Here is a 23,503-nt window from a genome sequence, read left to right as displayed (position 1 = left end):
GTAATAATAATAATTGTAATAATAAATACAAATATTTTATTAAATCATAAAACACAGACAATTAAAAAGTCCAGCAAAAATAAAACCCATTTCATATGGCACTTTTTTTTATTTTTTTTATTTTTTTATATTAATAAATTATTAACTTGTTAAAGTTTTATTAATTAAATTGATTAGACATCCTTTTTGATTATTAGAATTTAATGAATATTAAAACAGAAAACGTGGAATTTGGGGAAAAATAAAATGGATTTCATATAGCACTATCATTAATAAAACTGTAATAAATTATTAAATTGTTCAAGTTTTATAAATTCATTTGTTTAGACATCCTTTATATCATTAAATTGTAATTTAGCCATTAAAACAATATCAAGAAAAATTAAAACAGAATCTGGGAAAAAAATAAAATGGAATTTGGGGAAAAAATAAAATTGATTTCATATGGTTCTATTATTGATTAATTTTAAATAAATTATTAGATTGTTAAAATTGTATAAATTCATTTGTTTAGACATCCTTTTATATAATTTAAACTAAATTAAACCATTAAAACAGAATCAAGAACTAAATTAAAACGGAATCTGGGAAAAAAATAAAATGGAATTTGGGAAAAATAAAATTGATTTCATACGTCACTATTATTGATACATTTTTAATAAATTATTAGATTGTCAAAATCTTATTGATTAATTTTAGTCATCTTATTATTTCATTAAAATTTAATTAAAACATTAAAACAGAATCAAGAAAAAAATTAAAACGGAATCTGGAAAGAAAAAAAATTTGAATTTGGGAAAAAATAAAATGGATTTCATAAATCACTATTATTGATACATTTTTAACAATTTATTGAATTGTTAAAATTGCATAAGTTTTTTTTGTTTAGACATCATGTTATGTTTATCATTAATTTAATTTAACCATTAAAATGGAATATAGAAAAATTAAAGCAGAATCTGGGAAATAAAATGGAATTTGAGAAAAAATTAAATAGATTTCATATGGTTCTATTATTGATTAATTTTAAATAAATTATTAGATTGTTAAAATTGTATAAATTCATGTGTTTAGACATCCTTTTATATAATTTAAACTTAATTAAACCATTAAAACAGAATCAAGAACTAAATTAAAATGCAAAAAAAAAAAAAAATTGAAATTGAAATACAATTACAACTTTGGATTTTAAAATGCAGTTGGTTGTGTGTCATATAGTGATTGTAGGAGTCAACTGAAGAGTTTTTGTTTGTGTGTGTGTGTGTGTGTGTGTGTGTGTGTGTAGATTTGCTCATCTGGGTCAGAACCAGCACAAGGTGGAGAGACGCGACGACATGAAGAAGTCCGACACCGTCTTCAGCCTGTGAGTGTGTGAGAATGTAACACAACTTCACTTCTACACTCATGTGACATCTGCTCATTTGATTTAATTCCTTCAAATAGTGAATCTTCTTCAGGAACAATCAAACTTTTCATATTCATATAGACAATAATCAAACTCTGCTCTATAATGTTTTTTTTTTTTAATAAGTAGTTCGTTTTAGTGAATCGTTCATTCTGATGGTTCTTTTTTGAGTGAAGCGGTTCATAAAATGATTCACTGAGTTCCCATGATCATAAACAACCTGGAAATATCAAGGAATTGTACAAATATGAAGCAGTTTTACTGCTCTGAAATATTTTATTTGGTAGATTCTATAATAATCCATTAATCAAATCCTTTAATCATCATTATACATTTTTTACTCTATAGTTTATATATAGTTTGGGGTCTATAGAATTTATATAAAAGATGTTTCTAAAAAAAAGTCTCTTCTGCTCACCAAGACTGCATTTATTTGATGAAAAATACAGTAAAAATTGTGAAATATTTTTACAATTTAAAATAACTGTTTTCTACGTGAATATATAGTAAAGTGTAATTTATTCCTGTGATCAAAGCTGAATTTTCAGCATCATTACTCCAGTCTTCAGTGTCACATGATCCTTCAGAAATCATTCTGATATGATGATTTGCTGCTCAAGAAACATTTATGATTATTATCAATGTTGAAAACAGTCATATTTTTGTGGAAACCGTCATACATTTGATTTTTTAGGATTCTTTGATGAACAGAAAGTTCAAAAGAACAGCATTTATTTGAAATAATATAAATCTTTTGTAACTTTATAAATGTCTTTACTGTCACTTTTTAGCAATTTAATGCATCCTTGATGAATAAAAGTATTCATTTATATTTTTAAAAATCTTACTGACACCAAGCTTTTTAAAACAAGTTATATAAGTGAATACAATCTGAGTATTTATCACAAAACAATATATGACTCCACATATATTTATAAAAATATTAAATAATTACTACAGATAAATAAATATTAAACTATATAATTTGCATGTACACTACCAGACGTTTAAGTTAAAAAGGTTTTGCCATATAACAGCTTTAGTTAGCTACTCTTTCTTAGTATCTTGTACTGTATATATATTAAAGCATTAGTTCAGTTCAGAATGAAAATTTCCTGATAATTTACTCACCCCCATGTCATCCAAGATGTTCATGTCTTTCTTTCTTCAGTGGAAAAGAAATTACATTTTTTGAGGAAAACATTGCAGGATTTTTCTCCATATAGTGGACTTCACTGGGGTTCAACAGGTTCAAATGTCAGTTCAAGTAGTTTCATTCGAGGCCCGGATTATCAAATCAAAAAGTTGAGGAGAGCCGGGAGGGGGGGACTTATTGGGGACTTATTATTTTATTAATTATTAGGCTTAAATGAAAATATTCTCACATTGAGACTTGGTAACCACAGGTAAAACCATACATGGACCACTGTTAAATGATATTATGATATGTTATATAAGCCTATAAAAACACCTAAACACAGGTACAAACTACACCTTAACAAAGACATGAATTATATATTCCCCTGCCCACCTAATAAATATTGCAATATAAATGGCTATAACATAGTTTTCAATATAAATATTCCACATTTCCACAAACCATGGTAATTTACTGCAGTTCATTCATGGTAAATGTTTGTAAGGGCAGTGATTTTTGGATTTAAAAGTAATTCATGCCATCCTGTTTTCCTCATCAGTCTTGTTGGGAATGTTGAGGCTGTTTCATCCGATTTAAAACTAGTTTAATCATCGAGTGATTTGTAGTTTGTAACCGAGAGGTGTGTGTCAAATTGAAACGCTTCTCACTAGATGTCGCAACACTGTTTAATAACGGAAATAAACGAGGCTCCTTTAAGCTGCTCTACATGATCCCAGACGAGGAATAAGAGTCTTATCTAGAGAAACCATCTGTCATTTTCTAAAAAAAATAAAAATTATGTGCTTTTTAAGCACAAATGCTCATCTTGCACTGCTCTGTGATGCTCCACGCATTACGTAATCATGTTGGAAAGGTCACAGAAGTACTGCGGTAGAGCGAAACTCTCCATCTCATTTTCTCCTCCAACTTCAAAATCGTCCGACATTGTTGTTTTACCTTTTTTTGTAAAGGGCGTTTGATTTAGTCTTTGCACGTTCGCTTTGTAAACACTGGATCGGTACTTCCGCCTACGTCACGCGTGACCTTTCCAACATGATTACGTAATGCGTGGAGCATCACAGAGCAGTGCAAGACGAGCATTTGTGGTTAAAAAGTATATAATTTTTATTTTTTTTTAGAAAATGGCCGATGGTTTCTCTAGATAAGACTCTTATTCCTCGTCTGGGATCATGTAGAGCTCTTTGAAGCTGCACTGAAACTGACATTTGAACCCGTTGAACCCCAGTGAAGTCCACTATATGGAGAAAAATCCTGGAATGTTTTCCTTCATTTCTTTTCCACTGAAGAAAGAAAGACAAACATCTTGGATGACATGGAGGAGAGTAAATTATCAGGAAATTTTAATTCTGAAGTGAACAGATCCTGTAAGTGCAGCTCGTAGATTAATCTTGTTTAGTTTGTGTTCACACACACACACACATCAGATCATCTCTAAGATGTTTAACATGTTTAGTATGTTTGTCATGATCACGCATGCAGCAGGTGTGTGTTTTCTGTCATTGTGTAACATCGTTTCTCACGCTCAGTTGATGCTGGTGTTGGAAACGTGACTTTTTGTTCTTGTTTTGACATCTACTATCTTCACTTCATGTGTGCCGACACCTGATTGGTCCCTGAAGGCGGGAAACACTTGTGGGGGCGGAGTTTGGTGTAAATCTGGTGTTTAATTGGCACGTTTGGAGCGCGGCCCGTCTGATAGGTGTCGGATTACACACGTTTATAAAGGTCACGACAGCACTGGGCGTGTGTGTGTGTGTGTGTGTGTGTGTGTGTGAGAACATCTAATCCACTGTCTAAATGTGTCGTGAAAAAGTCAAAAGCGTTACACCGACATTATTATGAGAAGCAGCTGTTGGATATGACTCAAATATTGATGAATATCTGCTTACGCTTTCTTTAGATATAAATATATACATATACAGACGTAAAACATAATCAGACATCATTTACACTGAAATATGTTTATGAACGTTTATTATATACACAGGCTTTGCAGGATGTGTGAGCAAACGATTAAGTTAAACAAATGTTTGTTTGAGGCGCATCAGACACACACACTCATCCAGATGACGTGGTACTTCCTGTCTCCACGTGTGTGAGACTGAAATGGACACGCAGTGCTGTAACTTCCCAGGAAGTAGGAAGTGTCACGGCTTTATGCGTTTTTCTCTCATTCGTCTGGTAATAATCAGATCAAACGCTTCAGCAGCAGCAGTGAAACTGACAAACTGAAAGAAAAGAGGGTTTGTCATTTAAATATTGATCCTTCCTCGAGATAAAGACCATATTCTGATCAACTGAGATGATATTACTGTCATATATATATATATATATATATATTCTAATAATTGAATAGTAAACAAAGCATTTTGTGTATTTAAAGAGAATTTGTATGTTTCAAAAAAATACTGTAATATAAAATATTTTAATTCTAATTAAATCTTAAATAAAACTTTTATTTTAAAACAAAATATGTATGAATAATATTTTTTAAAATACTATAATATAAAATCTTTTAATTGAATAATTGAATATTAAACAGAACATTTTGTATTTTAAAGAGAATTTGTATCAAATTAGATTAAAATATTTTTTAAATACTAGAATATAAAATCTTTTAATTCTAATAGATGAATATTAATTATTATTTTATTTTTAAAGAGAATATGTATGAAATGTAGATTTAAAAATATTTAAAAATTTCTATAACAGAATCATTTAATTCTAGTAATTAAATGTTAACTTTTTCTTTAAAGAGAATATTTATGAATTAGATTAAAATATTTGTAAAATAATATTTAATATATTTAATTTAATGTAATGTTGTTTTTTTAGTTTCCTATCTTTTCTTTTTAGGTTTGTATTTATTTTTTCTTTGTTTTTGTTTTTGGATTTATATATATATATCAGTAATAGTGTTTTTTACACGTCGTTATATAAATGTTTACAAATCTGTTGTTCATAGAATATTAAATTTTATTTTATTTTATTTGAATAAATTAGATCAGATGGTGTTTAACAATTTAATAATAATAAATTAAATTAATAATAATTTAATTTATTACATTTAATTCATGTGTGTCATTAAAGGTGATTAAATTTTATCATGCTTATGACTTAAATTAAGTTTTGCTATTTTTATTATTATTATTATTATTATTATTATTATATGACCTGATATTATTTATAATATTACATTTTTTATTTCTTTTTTTTTCTGATTTTAACTTTACACAAGATCTCTCATGATCCTGTGATCGTGGCGTGAGGTTAACTTTATAATAACTCCAGATTGATGAAACTCTTGAAGTGTCCTGGAGCGAAACTGTGTGACGAATCGATAAGATAAGACACGTTTCTCACACCAGAGTTCATGAATATTTACGTCCAGAAAATGAATTCTATACTTGTAATTGCAGTAAATTGTACAACGATAAGTGAGATAACGATGAGATCTATTATAATGGCGGCCAGAGATTCGCTCTGATGGTCAGCAACAAACACTGAATATAGACTGAGACTCGTGTCTGCTACATGTGCCTTATCTGAATATTTGAATAAATCGAACTTGGCATGAGAAGAAAAAGAGCGTGAGTCATGTGTCATCTACAACAGCGACTTCATTTACATTCATTTTATTTCTGTTGCCTCTTTTCTTGCATTTCATGAGAGAATAAGTCACAATAAATGAATGTAGTGTCTGTTCTTATTGTACATGGGAAGAGATTGAGTTATTGTTCAGAGACCTCATCAATGCATTAACATTTTATTTATTTAAAAAGGGACAATGTGCATTAATAAACATTCAAAATAAATAAATAAAAGTAAATGTTAGCCAAAAGGTTAATGTTTTATTGGCAGTCCCTTTTTCCTGATGTTATTAGACAGGAAAAGAAAAGAAAGAGCGAGTGTTTGTTATTAAATTAATCATCAATGTAACGTTTGCTCATTTTATAACACCATTTATTCACATTCATACATAAAATTAATATAAAAACTAATTTTATACATATTCTCTTTAAAATTAGTTTTATTTAATATTCAGTTGTTAGGATTATTATAGTATTTTTTTTTTTAAACATTTAATCTAATTTTTTTTTTTACATATTTTCTTTAAAGATTAAACAAATTGTTTCATTTAATATTCAATTATTAACATATTATATTATAGTATTTTTAAATATTTTAATCTAATATTCTCTTTAAACAGTCATTTATTTAAATAAAAATTAAATAATGAAATATTTTATATTACAGCATGTTTAAAATATTTTACTCTTAATTTCATACAAATTCTCTTTAAAAATAAAAAATGATTTGTTTGATATTCAATTATTAGAATTAAATAATTTTATATTATAGTATTTTAAAAAATATTTTTAATCTAATTTCACTTTTTTTTTTTTTTTTTTTTAAATCGGTCATTAGAATTAAACATTTTTATATTATATTATTTTTAAAAATATTTGTAATGTAATTCCATACATATTCTCTTTGAAAATAAAAAGATTTATTAAATATTTAATTTTTAGAATTAAATAATTTTATATTATAGTATTTTTAAAAAATGTTTTTATCTAATTTCATACATATTCTATTTAAATATAAAAAGGTTTTATTTAATATTCAATTATTAGAATTAAAAGAATTTATATTATGTTTTAAATCTAATTTCATACAAATTCTGTTTAAAAATAAAAAACTTTTGTTTGATATTAAATTAGAATTAAATAATTTTATATTATAGTATTTTTAAAAATATTTTTAATCTAATTTCATACATATTTTTTTTAATTTGATATTTAGTTATTAGAATTAAACATTTTTATATTATAGTATTTTTAAAAATATTTGTAATCTAACTCCATACATATTCTCTTTGAAAATAAAAAGATTTATTAAATATTTAATTTTTACAATTAAATAATTTTATATTATAGCATTTTTTAAAATTGTATAATTTCATACATATTCTCTTTAAAAATGAAAAATATTTCGTTTGATATTCAGTTATTAGAATTAAATATTATAGTATTTTTTAAACACATTTTTACTCTAATGTATCTGTTTTTTTTCCCTGGCAGTATTCCGGTGTCTTCGTTCCCGTCGGACAGCGTGTACGAGGTGTCCGCCCCGGCGGTGGACGTCCAGAGCCACTCGGTGTTCAAGTGTCACGTTCAGACGGGTCGTGGTTGGGTCAGGACTCTGTGTCAGGAGGACGTGCTCATGTACCGCGAGTACATCAGAAACAGATACATGTGAACCCAGCCGCATTCGTTTGTGTGTAGAAGAAATTCACATACTTCTATTTCATTCGTCAGTCTTCAGTTTTACATCAAGCTGAAGAATACAGATAAATACAGTCTTATTTCATGGTAAAGAGCAACGGTTCTCCGTCTCGCTCAGTAAATTGACCATCGAAAATAATATCTGACATTCCTTTCCCTATAAAAAGCAACGCAAGAGCGTTTCTCCTTGATGAGACACGAGCAGTTAATCATTATAAAGCGATTCTAGTCCTGCGCTGATGTTTAAACAGGCGGACATTCGTCAGAAAGGGAAAGTTTGAACCTGTTGATCATGAAGAAAAACATCAACAAGTCGTTCATCTAATTATGTTGTGCCTGATGATGTTAATTTGATGTTTAAGGTTGCATATGTACATAATATAATAAAAGATCCTTAAGAGTTTAACAAAGGTGTTTCAGTTCTCTCTCTCTCTCTCTCTGCTGCGTCTCGTTTCTCCGTCCATGTGCCTCGTGAGTCTGAATCCAGTGCACAGTGTCTGCAGAAATCAGTCACATGGCAGCAGGTGGAAACTTACGAACACACACACACACACACACACACACACACACACACTCATGCATACTCACTCACTCGCTCACTGCTGATTACAGGTCTGATTAAAGCTCCATTCATTTCAGGACAGGAATAAAGTGAGACGTGGACAAAAATATTTAAAAATGTGAATTTTCTTTTTTTATCTCACTCGCTGAGGTTATTAAAAGTGAGAAGTAGACAAGGATTTAAAGTGCCCCTATTGTGCTTTTCCGGATATTCCCTTTCATGTAGTGAGCTGTTTGTGGATGTTAAAGGTCTGCAAAGATCAAGAGTTTTTCCTAAACGAATGAATCGATTGTGAAACGAGTCGTCAGTAATTCCAGTCTCACTTCCTGCTGAACCTACTTAGGTTTGTAACTAATTTGCATAAATACCAGTCTATGATCCTCATTGGCTGAACAGCGTCTCTTTGCCCCGCCCTCAATCACTGTAGTTGTATCTGAGACTGGAAGAGTTTGGTTCGTGTTGTTCATGTCGAGAAGACGCTGTTTTCTGCTGCCAAAGCAAATCCACTTTGATGAGATTGATACGGTAAAACCCACGCCATCGTTACTGTTCGTATCACTGTGTGTCAGATACTCAGATATGATAATGAGCGTTTGGTTTCTGACCAATCAGAGCAGAGCAGCTCTCAGAAAGGCGGGGCTTAGAGAGACTGAATTGTTTGTAGAAGTGTTTCAGACTCTTTCAGAAGAGAGCTGATGCTGTAGTGGATATTATGAGAAAATTAATGTTTTTTTTAATGTTAAACCTGTAGTAGGAGATTCTAAAACAAAATCAGAAACCTTTAAAATAGCATAATGGGGCACTTTTTATTACACCCCTTTTTACAAGATGTAATATAAGTCTCTGGTGTCCCCAGAAAGTGTCTGTGAAGTTTCAACTCAAAATGCCCCATGAATTTTTTATTATACCATGTTTTAAAAAAATGCGCTGATTTGGTGCGTGTACCTTTAAATGCAAATGAGCTCATGCTTCCCGCTCCCAAGCTCGCGATTCCAGTACACTGAGGCATAAACAATACAGGAGAAGCTCACGCAGCAAATATAACTCTCAAAATGGATCATTACAAACTGTTTGTGATGCAGCATATCAGATCATGTATGGCGTGTATTTTGTGGATGTTTGCTAACATGAGTTTGATAGCGTGCTGCACGGCTAACGTGGCTAAAGCTACACACTGTTGGAGAGACTCAATGAGAATGGAGATGCGTTTATGAATTATACAGACTGCAAGCGTTTTCTGGTTAAAAATGAAAATAACGACATGGCTCTGGTCTCCGTGAATACAGTAAGAAACAATGGTAACTTTAGCCACATTTAACAGTACGTTAGCAACGTGCTAACAAAACACATTAGCTTTCATGTAGCTTTAGTAATCCTGAAGACATTCAATTGCGTTTGTCGGTGGAAACCAAGCGGCAACCTCCCGCGGTCTCTCTTGAAGCCAACATGGAAGTGACTTAAACTGCAATTCATCGACTGGCCGCTAGGGACAGGCTACTCTCCCCCATGTTAAAATGCCCAACTTTACAGCAGAAAAAACATGTTTACAGTCTGGTACAAAAAGTGGGGGTGAATTTTTTTTATAACTCATCTGTTTAAATTATATTAAGCCTTAAAGTTCTGCATAATTAAGGGCGTGGCCACTTGAGTGACAGGTGGATTGCCGCTGCTGTCACTACTAGCCGTTTGTCTGCTGTCTGTTAGCCGTCACGTCACCTCAGCTAATTCCAGCGGCTGTGCACACGTGCAGAAGATAAACAGAACACACGTTGTTGGATCATCTTGGCATTGGCTAAAAGTTTTGTTCGTCAGATTTACTACAATGTCAATGGCTGGAGAATATGCCTCTCAAGACACCACAAAATCCAACAGCACTGCTTGGATATTATAGCTAAAACTGCTGCACTATTTTGAAAAATTATACTTTGGACGTGGACTTGTGAGAGTCTAATGTATACGATCATATACAGTACTTATACAACATAAACGCTGATCAGATTGCATAATTTCTTGAAGAATGATGATGGAGAGCAGATCGTTCAGAAGAAATGTGATGCAAGCAATGGACAATATATCAATATTTCATGGATTTAATGCTTTTGTGGACAAAATATTTTTTTAATGGACAAGTGTGATGGATTGGATTCATCTCATGATCGCTATTTCATTACAAAGGTATGAAGTCTCGTTTTGATTTTGCGTGTTGTCATTTGCACACCCGACACAGATTACAATATTACTGGTTCTGGAGCATTTATATCATAAAACAGACACTGTAGATTGACATTAAACCTTTAGAACTTTCAAATGATGTTTAATTTATCATCTTTATTAATATTTAAGATAGATAGATAGCTCCTTAGCCTGAGCTAACTTGGTCATGTCGAGCTAGGCGGGCGTGGTTTCAGCAACCAGCACCTCAGCTCCACCCATGTTCCGCCTCTTTGCCCATTTTCAGTTATCTGGGAGTGACGCGCTGCCAAGATGGCGACGGCCCACTTTAGGCTTCAAAAATGCTCTTCAGAAACCTACAGGTTACATTATGGACACTATGTCCATATATACAGTCTATGGTGGAAACATACAGATTAAGGGGTGGTAATATTATAATAAGATCCCCTTCCTATGTCACAAGGGGAGCAAAATCGGAGTGGCTCGTTGTTTCACATGCTTGCAGAGAAAGGCTTACCAAAACAAAGTTACTGGGTTGTTCTTTTTCACGTTTTCTGGGTTGGTAGATGCACCGGGACACGATTATAGCACTTAAACACGGAAAAAGATTTTCATGATATGTCTCCTTTAAGACAAGATACTAAACATCGTTTTTCATGCACTGGTCAATTTTGAGATTTTCGTAATGTCTTTTCTATTTGTGCGATTTCAATTTCAATACATAGACTATATTGCCTAAAGTTTTGGGACGCCTGCCTTTACGTGCACATGAACTTTAATGACATCCCATTCTTAATCCGTAGGGTTTAATATGGAGTTGGCCCACCCTTTGCAGATATAACAGCTTCAACTCTTCTGGGAAGGCTTTCCACAAGGTTTAGGAGTGTGTTTATGGGAATTTTTGACCATTCTTCTAGAAGCGCATTTGTGAGGTCAGGCAGTGATGTTGGCAAGAAGGCCTGGCTCACAGTCTCCGCTCTAATTCATCCCAAAGGTGTTCTATCGGGTTGAGGTCAGGACTCTGTGCAGGCCAGTCAAGTTCCTCCACACCAAACTCGCTCATCCATGTCTTTATGGACCTTGCTTTGTGCACTGGTGCGCAGTCATGTTGGAACAGGAAGGGGCCATCCCCAAACTGTTCCCACAAAGTTGGGAGCATGAAATTGTCTTGTTATGCTGAAGCATTAAGAGTTCCTTTCACTGGAACTAAGGGTCCAAGCCCAACCCCTGAAAAACAACCCCACACTATAATCCCCCTCCACCAAACTTTACACTTGGCACAATGCAGTCAGGCAAGTACCATTCTCCTGGCAACCACCAAACCCAGACTCGTCCATGGGATTGCCAGACAGAGAAGCGTGATTGGTCACTCCAGAGAACACGTCTCCACTGCTCTAGAGTCCAGTGGCGGCGTGCTTTACACCACTGCATCCGATGCTTTGCATTGTACTTGGTGATGTAAGGCTTGGATGCAGCTGCTCGGCCATGGAAACACATTCCATGAAGCTCTCTACGCACTGTTCTTGAGCTAATCTGAAGGCCACATGAAGTTTGGAGGTCTGTAGCTATTGACTCTGCAGAAAGTTGGTGACTTCTGCGCACTGTGTGTCTTAGCATGCGCTGACCCCGCTCTGTGATTTTACGTGGCCTACCACTTCGTGGCTGAGTTGCTGTTGTTCCCAATTGCTTCCACTTTGTTATGACACCACTAACAGTTGACCGTGGAATATTTAGTAGTGAGGAAATTTTACAAATGGACTTATTGCACAGGTGGCAACCTATCACGGTACCACGTTTGAATTCACTGAGCTCCTGAGAGCGACCCATTCTTTCACAAATGTTTGTAGAAGCAGTCTGCATGCCTAGTGCTTGATTTTATACACATGTGGCCATGGAAGTGATTGAAACACCTGAATTCAATGATTCGGAGGGGTGTCCCAATACTTTTGGCAATATAGTGTATCTTTAAAGGCCGTGGGGTTTTTTTTCCAGTCAGAAGTCTATGGAAGCTTGTTTCTGCCACAGAATAAAAGGTAATTGCGTCTTTATATTTCACAATTCTTGACTTTTTCTTGCGATTCTGAGTTATAACTCGCAATTCTCACTTTTTCTCAGAATTGTGAGATATAAACTTGCAATTAAAAAAGGTAATTGCTACTTTTTATTTCACAGTTCAGACTTTTTTCCTCTCAATTGTGCGTTTACTGTATATCTCACAATTCACAATTTGAGAATTGCATAATTTTTATTCCTAAAAACGTGTTTTCTGGCTGTTGACAGTATTTTCTGATTTATGGAGTGATAAAAAGACCTTTAACTCTTAATACATCAACAGGAGTTTTGAAACTGGCTTTATCTGGTGTCCAGAAGTGTATGCAAATTAGTACATAATTAATGAGATAACGTATCATTTAAACAGCGTTTCAGAAAACTTGTAATACTAAACAATCGTCTTATTGTTCAGTGATTAATCAACTGGGGAAGCATGATGAGATCTGCCTTCAAAACTGACTGTGAAAGACCTGATAGGAACCGAATCATGAATATTTCTTCATATAAAGCAGTTTTTGTTTTCATTTGATTGTGTTTGATCAGACATTTGAACATGAATTATTATTGGTGTGTTATTGTAAGGATCAGGTGTTTGTGTATAATTCACTTCATTCAGTCTTTCTCTCCCTCCTCTTTCTCTGTTTACATTGCTCTAATCGCTCGTATTTTTCAGCAGAGAGTAAATGCATGTAGCTGCGCTGGTTACTAGGATACAGAGAGAAGGATAGATGGAGAGATACAGAGAGAGAGAAGAGCTTCACTGCAGGCAGAAACTATAGTGACAGACATCATGACTCTGGTATTAATATTAATATTATTATTATTATTATCAAATAGGATTATACTAATGTTCTTCGGTGCATGTAAGTCTAGTTTTAGCCTCAAACTTAGAAACTTTCAGATCTCTCTTTGATTAAAACGCAACCAGAATCTTTAGTTATGATCATCATGTGTATAATCTCTCTCTCTCTCTGAGCGTCCTGTAAATTGCCTGACAGCAGATGAAGACGGACACTGAGGGAGCTTTAGAAAGGCACACGGCTGCTGTGATCATTCAGATGTTCACTGTGAATATTTGACTGTGAACAGAACATTCACCTCATGAGCTCCATTACACAGACTGTTTCTTCAGGCTTCTCTGGATGGGAATGTTTCTGTCACCTTTCCTTGAACATGTTCTCCTTTGCTCAGAAGTTGTGTGAATGTAATATCTGTGCTTTTAAATCTTGTACTGTGGCTGTACTATGGTACACTGATTGTATCAGATTAAAAAATGCTGGATTAAAAACAACCCAAGATGGGTTGAAAATGGACAATCCCAGCGGTTGGGTTGTTTTGACCCAGTAGTTGGGTTAAATGTTTGCCCAACCTGCTGGTCAGTTTTATTAAACTCAACTATTGTTTAAAAATCACTATATGTCTGGCTTAAAATGAACCCAAAGTATGTTGGAAATTAAAAATCAGACACATTATTACTAGAGGCAACAATAATATTACAAATGTGAACATTTATTAATAAGCAATTTTTTTTACTTTTTAATAAATGTTCATTTATTAAACATATTAATACATTTTAATTTCCAACCTATTTTGGGTTCACCTATTTTGAGCAAGTAATACACTAATTTCCAAACAATAGTTGAGTTAAATAAAACTTCCCAGCATGTTGTGCAAACATTTAACCCAACCAACCCAATTTTCAACCCAACTTGAGTTGTGTAGGACGAACATATTTCAAATGCAAATGTACCCTATTCACTTAATGAATTGGGATAAAAATAACCCAATATAGTGACCCAATATGTGTAACCCAATGGTTGGGTTCATAAAACGAAGGATATAGGTTGGTGAAATATGGGCCTACAATGAGCTGCAATAATTTTTAGATGGATTTTAGCTGATTAATTTCATTGATTGTTCTGTATGTCGCAGTGTCAGTAGATTAAGCTTTGTCTTCATCTTTTTCAATGCAAACTACTGCCAATTTAAAACCATGTACTAATAACAACCCAATTTGGGTTGTTTGTTTTCAACCCAAGGGCTGGGTAAATATAGGACAGAGCACATGGTGGGTTAATTTTACCCAGTTGTTTATTTAACCCAGCATAATGGGTTGTACTAGCTTATTTTATTTTATTTACTTCATACATGAATTAATGTTTATGGATTAACTTTTTTTTTAAATACTCCACACAACCACTGGTTTGCATGATAATTCCTTTATTTTCCATCGTATTTTATAGTAAAGCATATTTTATATAATTTTTTAATACATATTGCCTACATTTAAGCTTGTTTAACAAATATTAGAAGTAAAAATGAAACATTTTTATTAGTAATTCAAGTGTAATCGATCAGTCTCTGTTGTCTGTTTCCACCGTAACGGCGCTGGATCTCGTGCCGGAGATGACTCGCGTTCGGCGGGGGAACTGATAACTTCAGGCCGCCGCCTGCGTTTCACTCGTAGCCGAAAAATGCTGTGACTGACTCCATAACCTGTCCATAACCAATCACCATACAGTTCTGAGAACATATTTTAACATCCTATGTATTTATATTCTGGTTATTTTTTAATAAAATGATAACATTTTATGCAAGGCCTCAGGCATTTCCATCACGCGAAAAGACCGATGCAACACTCGTTTAGGTGACTCACATCACGCCCCTGTATGTTGCTTTGCATAAAATTAAACGATATACAGAACAATAACGAATTTTTAGATAAAATAATTATTACGTCTAACCCAGGATCTGGGTAACGCAAAAACTACCCAAACGCTGGGTTGTTACGTCTGACCCAGGATCAGGGTAACGCAAAAACTACCCAAACGCTGGGTTGTTACGTCCGACCCAGGATCAGGGTAACGCAAAAACTACCCAAATGCTGGGTCCTTACGTCCGACCCAGGATCAGGGTAACGCAAAAACTACCCAAACGCTGGGTCGTTACGTCTGACCCAGGATCAGGGTAACGCAAAAACTACCCAAACGCTGGGTCGTTACGTCTGACCCAGGATCAGGGTAACGCAAAAACTACCCAAACGCTGGGTCCTTACGTCCGACCCAGGATCAGGGTAACGCAAAAACTACCCAAACGCTGGGTCGTTATGTCTGACCCAGGATCAGGGTAACGCAAAAACTACCCAAACGCTGGGTTGTTACGTCTGACCCAGGATCAGGGTAACGCAAAAACTACCCAAACGCTGGGTCGTTACGTCCGACCCAGGATCAGGGTAACGCAAAAACTACCCAAACACTGGGTCCTTACGTCCGACCCAGGATCAGGGTAACACAAAAACTACCCAAACGCTGGGTCGTTATGTCTGACCCAGGATCAGGGTAACGCAAAAACTACCCAAACGCTGGGTTGTTACGTCTGACCCAGGATCAGGGTAACGCAAAAACTACCCAAACGCCGGGTCGTTACGTCCGACCCAGGATCAGGGTAACGCAAAAACTACCCAAACGCTGGGTCGTTACGTCTGACCCAGGAGCTGGGTTACACAAAAACTACCCAAACACCAGGTTGTTATGTCCCAAACGACCCAAACACTGGAAAAACAACCCAAAAAATGCAGGACTTGTGTAGAAAAAATAACCCAAGATTTTTTTAGCGTGTATAGTACTGACAGCATGCACCTGTGAGCAGTATGCATTCAAGCATTGTTGTGAATAATGTTAAACAAAGTTTCCTTGATTGAATGCAAACAGATTTAGTGTCAAATACAGTATTTTGTCAATGCATTATAACAGAAAGTGTCACGTGCACGCGCTCAGTATGTTGCATTGGATCAAACATGATATGTTATTATCTTATGCACATCAGAACTTGCGATCATATCGCTGATGTTGTTCGCTGAATGATGTTCGGTCTCGCGCAGAGGAAAGTCGGCGGCGCGCTGACGTCACCAGGGTTTATTAGCGCCGCGCGGAGCCGCAGACGCCAGTCAGTCCCTCTCCACTCCCGCATGGATCCAGGACTCATGTCTGGAAATCCCAACCGGAGTAAAGGATTCACCTGAAGAAGAACACGCGAGCGGTCTGCAGAAGAAAGCCTTTCCGTCTCTGTTTTCCTCCATGTGAAGGAAAAGGTATGACAACCGACTGCGTGTTTTTCCCGATTATAAACTCAGATGAGATGCTGCATTTGAAGTGCAAGTTTTGAGTGTTTGTGCACAAACAAAGCGAATTATTTTGTCATTTTTGCTGAAGCGAAGTTCTTATTTTCAGCACTACGGAGAGCAGCAGTGAGAAGCTCGAGCGCCACTTATCAAGCATATGTTTGTTTTTGATTATGCAAACCTTTCCGAATGTTAAATTGGATTTTAAATGATGAGATTTTACTTCTTAGTATGGTTGTATGTGTTAGTCTACGTGCGATATCGACCAAATAGACTTTTGTCCACATGCAATCATGGAGTGGCGACTATTTCTTTCAAAAGAAGTTTATGCACAAACAAACGTTTTGTAATTTTTTCCGTGAGTAAAAGTGGGTTTTTGGATCCACAGTTTGGAGCGATTTTCAATGGTTAAATACCCTAGAGATGAGTTTGTGTTTGTTTAGCTCTCCTGCCAAATTGATTGTGATTTTTAAGTACGCTTAATATGGTTTTACGCGTTAATTTATACAAGAAGTCCCCTAGAGAAACGTCACTTCTGCCCACGTAGTGCTTTCTATTTCTTTTTCGTTCATGCATATTTGCATATTATGTACTGAACTAAGAGCTTATGTCTTTTAAAAGCTGTTTCTGCTCAGATAAAACGCTTTATTTCGCCTTGTGCATGAGGAAAACGCATCGTTCTTGAGCAGCTCCAATTGATTTTCAATGGATTTCTTCATGCAAAAGATACTATGAAACGTCTTAATGTGTTGTGGTGAAGTGTTAAATGCAGAGTTTGTATGTTTGCCCACATTAACTGAATGCAAAAAGTAAGAATATCATTGCATAAGTCATTATTGAGTGGGTTATTTAGAATCTCTACATGCCATTTATCTGATGCATTTTTTTCTGAACTAAGAGCTTATAATGTTTAAAAGATGTTTATTCTCAAATAAACTGCTTTATTTTGGCTTGCGCATGAAGAAAATGCTCATTCTAAGATTCAGCGCCAAATTGTAATGGCCAAGGTTTCTTCATGCAAATGATACACTGAAGTCTCTACATGTCATTTATAGAGTTAGTTGATGGATTTGTCTAAACTAAAATGTAATGTTTAAAAGATTGAATAAAACCCTTTATTTTAGCATATGCATGAAGAAAATGCTTGTTGTAAGATTCAGCACCATGGACAGCTCCAATTGGTTTTCAGAGATTTCTTCATGCACATGAATTAGTGGAGTCTCTACATGACATTTATAGATTTTACTTGATGCATTTCCCAAACTATAAGAGTTTATGATGTTTAAAAGATGTTTATGCTCCAATAAAATAATTTATTTTGCCTTATGCATGAGGAAAATGCTTATTCTGTGATTCAGCTCCAATTGATTTTCATGCAAATGATACACTTATCATTTATAGAGTTAGTTGATGAATTTTTCTAAACTAAGAAATTTAAAAGATGTTTATCCTTGAATAAAACTCTTTATTTCAGCTTATGCATGAAGAAAATGCTCATTCTTAGATTCAGCACCAATTTTTATTTGCCAAGAATTGCAGAGATTTCTTCATGCAAATGATACACTGAAGTCTCTACGTCATTTATAGTTGATGAATTTTTCTAAACTAAGAAATTTAAAAGATGTTTATCCTCAAATAAAACTCTTTATTTCAGCTTATGCATGAATAAAATGCTTGTTCTGAGATTCAGCACCAACTGATTTTCAAAGATTTCTTCTTGCACATGATTTAGTGGAGTCTCTACATGACATTTATAGATGTACTTGATGCATTTCCCAAACTATAAGAGCTTATGATGTTTAAAAGATGTTTATGCTCAAATAAAATAATGTATTTTGCCTTGTGCATGAGGAAAACACAACTGACTCCAATTGACTTTCATGCAAATTATATTTTGTGTCCAGGTTGAGAGATGAACGAGAGCGGAGCGCTCAATGAGAGCGCTGCGGGTCTGCCGTCGTCCTCATGGCTGGAAGCCGAAGCCTTCGATGGCAACCGCAGCCTGGCGCTCTCATCGGCGGCCCTGGATTTCCACGTGAACCCGTGGGACATCATGCTGTGCCTGTCGGGGACGGTGATCGCCTGCGAGAACGCCATCGTGGTGGCCATCATCTTCTACTCGCCAACGCTGCGTAACCCCATGTTCGTCCTGATCGGCAGCCTCGCCACCGCTGACCTCCTGGCCGGCATGGGATTAATCCTGAACTTTGCGTTCCAGTATCTGGTCTCGTCCGAGACCATCAGCCTTATCACGGTGGGATTCCTGGTGGCTTCCTTCACAGCGTCCATCAGCAGCCTGCTGGCCATCACGGTCGACCGCTATCTGTCACTGTACAACGCCTTGACGTACTTCTCCGAGAAGACGCTGCATTACGTGCACCTGATGCTGGTGGGAACGTGGGGTGCGTCGCTCGCCCTGGGACTGCTGCCCATTTTGGGCTGGAACTGCTTGGACGACGCGTCCACCTGCAGCATCGTGCGTCCGCTCAAGCGCACCAACCTCACCCTGCTGGCCGCGTCCTTCTTCGTCATCTTCGCCCTCATGCTCAGCCTGTACTTCAAGATCTGCAAAATAGTTTGTCGGCACGCGCACCAGATCGCGCTGCAGCAGCACTTCTTCACCACCTCGCACTACGTGGCCACCAAGAAGGGCGTCTCCACGCTCGCCATCATCCTGGGCACGTTCGGCGCCAGCTGGCTGCCGTTCGCCATTTACTGTCTGGTCGGGGAGCGCGAGTATCCGCAGGTGTACACGTACGCCACGCTGCTCCCCGCCACGTACAACTCCATGATCAACCCCATCATCTACGCCTACCGCAACCCCGAGATCCAGCGCTCCATTTACATGCTCTTCTGCGGCTGCTTTCAGAGCAACGGCTCGTACCGCTCCAGATCGCCCAGCGAGGTGTAGATCTTTGCTTTTCAACCCTGGAACAGTTTATCCAACCTTTAGACAACATTTTTTTTGTTGCTGTTGAGCATCATATTTGATACATCAGGCTTTTATGGCTAATATAGTCTGATATAGTGAGAGAAACAAACGCTAGAGGGCCAAACTTCAGTTTATATGCTCAAAAATAAAGGTAATGCAAATCAATGAGATCTTTATTAATATAAATATCTCCCAATAATGTGATTTTTAAATTCTTAGTTTATGATCAAAGCTCTGTAGTTTTAAAACATATAATGCAATGCAATACAATGATGATTGAGAGATGAACAAATAAACCTTCCTCAAAAGCCTGATGATCATATTTGATACTCATGATTTTTCTACTGAACGATGTCTGGATAATCAAGTAAACCGAAGTTGAAATATTACTAACAATATCAAAGTTATTCTTACGTTTACTTGATAAAAATCAGTGCAGATTTGACAGCAGAAAGACACGTGAAGCGGAGGACGTTTGTACAGTTATACTAAAAGACTTTTACTGGATAAAACAGTCTAAACTATCAATCAGACAACAGAAGGACTGGAGGAGATTGCCTGCATCATTTAGAGGCCTTAGAAATCCACGTGTCACATACAATACAGTAGGATTTATAGGGTTAAACACTCTCGTTCATGTGCATAAGTATAAATATGGCGCTCAAAGTGTCTGTTGTTCAATTGCACTTTACTGAGACCAGGACGTCTCGACACGCTGTGAACAAGCAACAACCCGCATCGAGAATGTATATTTATATTATTTATAAGCCACATGTTGCACTTTACTGTACAAATCTAGATGCCAAAGCAGTATTGCGTAGGCCTACGTGTTTTACTCATGTGATGGGTTTTCTATTTTGTAATGTTGTCCATGAATGTACATTTTATACAAAACAGTGAACACAAAATAAAACATGAAAAGCTCAAGAAAAATGGACTGTTTTTTTTATTGCTTTGTCGGGTCAAAGTGTGTGAGGAACTAAAGTAATAATGCAAAGGACAGTCCAACTAAAAATGATCATTCTGTCATCATTTACTCATTCATGTCGTTCCAAGCCCAAGATATTTTGAGATGTAATGAAAGATGTAATGAAAATCAATGTTGTTTGGTTCCCAACGTTCTTCAAAACATCATCTTTTGTGTCCTTCAAAAGAAAGAAAATTTTGCAGTGACATGAAGGTGAGCAAATAAAGACATAATGGTAATTTTTGTCTAAACTCTCCCTTTGTGAAAATGTTCTGTACATTAATAGTACTGTGTATTATATTTATATTTCTGTATATTAATGCCAACACACTTAAAGATACACTATGTAACGTTTTTTGTTCAAAATTAACAATTTGAATAAGTCAAAACATTATCAATCCTTCTTCCAAAACATGTTTTTGTCCTACCCTGATTCACTGTGGTAAGTGTTTATATTTTAGACCCGATGGGATGGTTTTGGCAGGAAATTGCGTACATATGTCACTCGCCCGTGCATGTCTCATATCCATAAATAGAGAAAAGTTGCTGTCTGGTGTGGGAGTTTCAGAGGTTAGTTGTCACCAAGTGAGAAAGATCGACATGGAGCAGCTAAACCTCCAACCTCCAGGGAATCTCCTGTTTTAAACAAACGCCAAACAAAAGAGAGTCTGCTGGCGAAAACAGAACGCGACAGAGCTCGTGATAAAACATCGGCTTGGCTTTTCAGAGATGGTGAGAACTGAAATTTAGTAAAAGCGATGCGGAGATGATGGTGTTTTTATTACTCAACAGGTATTTTATGTAAGGGATAACATAGCTTGGGTCCTGATCACCCTGTTAGGGTTTATTTTGCAATAACAACTGGCTGGATGTACGGTATCTCACAAAAGTGAGTACACCCCTCACATTTCAGCAATTATTTTAGTATATCTTCTCAAGGGACAATGCTATAGAAATGATACTTGTATATATTTTAGAGTAATCAATGTGCTGCTTGTATAGCAGTACAGATTTACTGTCCTCTGAAAATTATTCCATTATTGTCAAAAACTGGCAACAAAAGTGAGTACACACTAAGTGATAACAGCTCTACATTTTTTAACCATGCAAAGCCACATGTCCTATTCATCATGTTCATGTTTTTGTCTGCTTGACAGGACCATACAAATGTGTGGATCTTGCATTAGAGCAGTTAAAATCTGATGCTTTGAGTACATTCCTCTCATACTGATCACTGGATGTTCAACATGGCACCTCATGGCAAAGAACCCTCTGATGATTCGAGTATTAGAATTATTGCTCTCCACAAAGATGGCCTAGGCTGTAAGAAGATCGGAAACACCCTGAAACTGAGTTACAGTACAGTGGCCAGGGTCATACAGAGGTTTTCCAAGACTTGGAGCAGGCCAAAGAAGTTGAGTCCTCGTGCTGTGCGTCAGGTGCAAAAGCTGGCTTCAAAAAAACAGATGCATGAGTGCTGCCAGCATTGCTTTAGAGGTTGCGGAAGGTCAGCTTGTCAGTGCTCAGACCATACGCCGAACACTGCAACAAGTCTGTTTGAATGGCCGTCATCCCAGACGGAAGCTGGCTCACAAGAAAGCCCGCAAACAGTTTGCTGAAGACAACCTGTCCAAGAGCATGAATTACTGGAACCATGTCCTGTGGTCTGATGAGACTAAGATAAACTTGTCTGGCTCAGATGGTGTCCAGCATGTGTGGCGACGCCCTGGTGAGGAGTACCGAGAAAATTGTGTCTTGCCTACAGTCAAGCATGGTGGTGGTAGCATCATGGTCTGAGGCTGCATGAGTGCTGCTGGGACTGGGGAGCTGCGCTTCATTGAGGGAAACATGGATTACAACATGTACAGGTGCTGGTCATATAATTAGAATATCATCAAAAAGTTGATTTATTTCACTAATTCCATTCAAAAAGTGAAACTTGTATATTATATTCATTCATTACACACAGACTGATATATTTCAAATGTTTATTTCTTTTAATTTTGATGATTATAACTGACAACTAAGGAAAATCCCAAATTCAGTATCTCAGAAAATTAGAATATTACTTAAGACCAATACAAAGAAAGGATTTTTAGAAATCTTGGCCAACTGAAAAGTATGAACATGAAAAGTATGAGCATGTACAGCACTCAATACTTAGTTGGGGCTCCTTTTGCCTGAATTACTGCAGCAATGCGGCGTGGCATGGAGTCGATCAGTCTGTGGCACTGCTCAGGTGTTATAAGAGCCCAGGTTGCTCTGATAGTGGCCTTCAGCTCTTCTGCATTGTTGGGTCTGGCATATCGCATCTTCCTCTTCACAATACCCCATAGATTTTCTATGGGGTTAAGGTCAGGCGAGTTTGCTGGCCAATTAAGGACAGGGATACCATGGTCCTTAAACCAGGTACTGGTAGCTTTGGCACTGTGTGCAGGTGCCAAGTCCTGTTGGAAAATGAAATCTGCATCTCCATAAAGTTGGTCAGCAGCAGGAAGCATGAAGTGCTCTAAAACTTCCTGGTATATGGCTGCGTTGACCTTGGACCTCAGAAAACACAGTGGACCAACACCAGCAGATGACATGGCACCCCAAACCATCACTGACTGTGGAAACTTTACACTGGACCTCAAGCAACGTGGATTGTGTGCCTCTCCTCTCTTCCTTCAGACTCTGGGATCCTGATTTCCAAAGGAAATGCAAAATTTACTTTCATCAGAGAACATAACTTTGGACCACTCAGCAGCAGTCCAGTCCTTTTTGTCTTTAGCCCAGGCGAGACATTTCTGACACTGTCTGTTGTTCAAGAGTGGCTTGACACAAGGAGTGCGACAGCTGAAACCCAG

At 36.2% G+C, this 23,503-nt stretch overlaps 2 protein-coding genes across 3 annotated transcripts in view; both read left to right on the top strand.

The window, feature by feature from the left end:
- LOC127502406 (polyphosphoinositide phosphatase-like) overlaps positions 1-8,262 on the top strand; it is a 71,443-nt gene extending 63,181 nt beyond the window's left edge. For both annotated transcript variants that reach the window (XM_051875328.1, XM_051875329.1), the window contains exons 23-24: positions 1,286-1,363; positions 7,649-8,262. In XM_051875328.1, coding sequence (XP_051731288.1) covers positions 1,286-1,363; positions 7,649-7,826 — 256 coding nt within the window. In that variant the 3' untranslated portion in view covers positions 7,827-8,262. The remainder of the gene's footprint in view (positions 1-1,285; positions 1,364-7,648) is intronic.
- Positions 8,263-16,485: 8,223 nt separating this feature from the next.
- LOC127502943 (G-protein coupled receptor 6-like) lies at positions 16,486-20,754 on the top strand. Its single transcript, XM_051876433.1, has 2 exons — positions 16,486-16,728; positions 18,663-20,754. Exon 2 carries the CDS (start codon positions 18,671-18,673, stop codon positions 19,667-19,669), a length of 999 nt encoding a protein of 332 aa, XP_051732393.1. The 5' UTR covers positions 16,486-16,728; positions 18,663-18,670; the 3' UTR covers positions 19,670-20,754.
- Positions 20,755-23,503: the final 2,749 nt, after the last annotated feature.

Source organism: Ctenopharyngodon idella, chromosome 20 (assembly GCF_019924925.1).
Source record: "Ctenopharyngodon idella isolate HZGC_01 chromosome 20, HZGC01, whole genome shotgun sequence".
Lineage (NCBI taxonomy): Eukaryota > Metazoa > Chordata > Actinopteri > Cypriniformes > Xenocyprididae > Ctenopharyngodon > Ctenopharyngodon idella.
This window is presented reverse-complemented; position numbering and strand designations above follow the sequence as displayed.

Bases quoted from the DNA above. Each gene is read 5' to 3' on its own strand.
- LOC127502943 (XM_051876433.1), top strand. From the start codon at position 18,671: ATGAACGAGAGCGGAGCGCTCAATGAGAGCGCTGCGGGTCTGCCGTCG.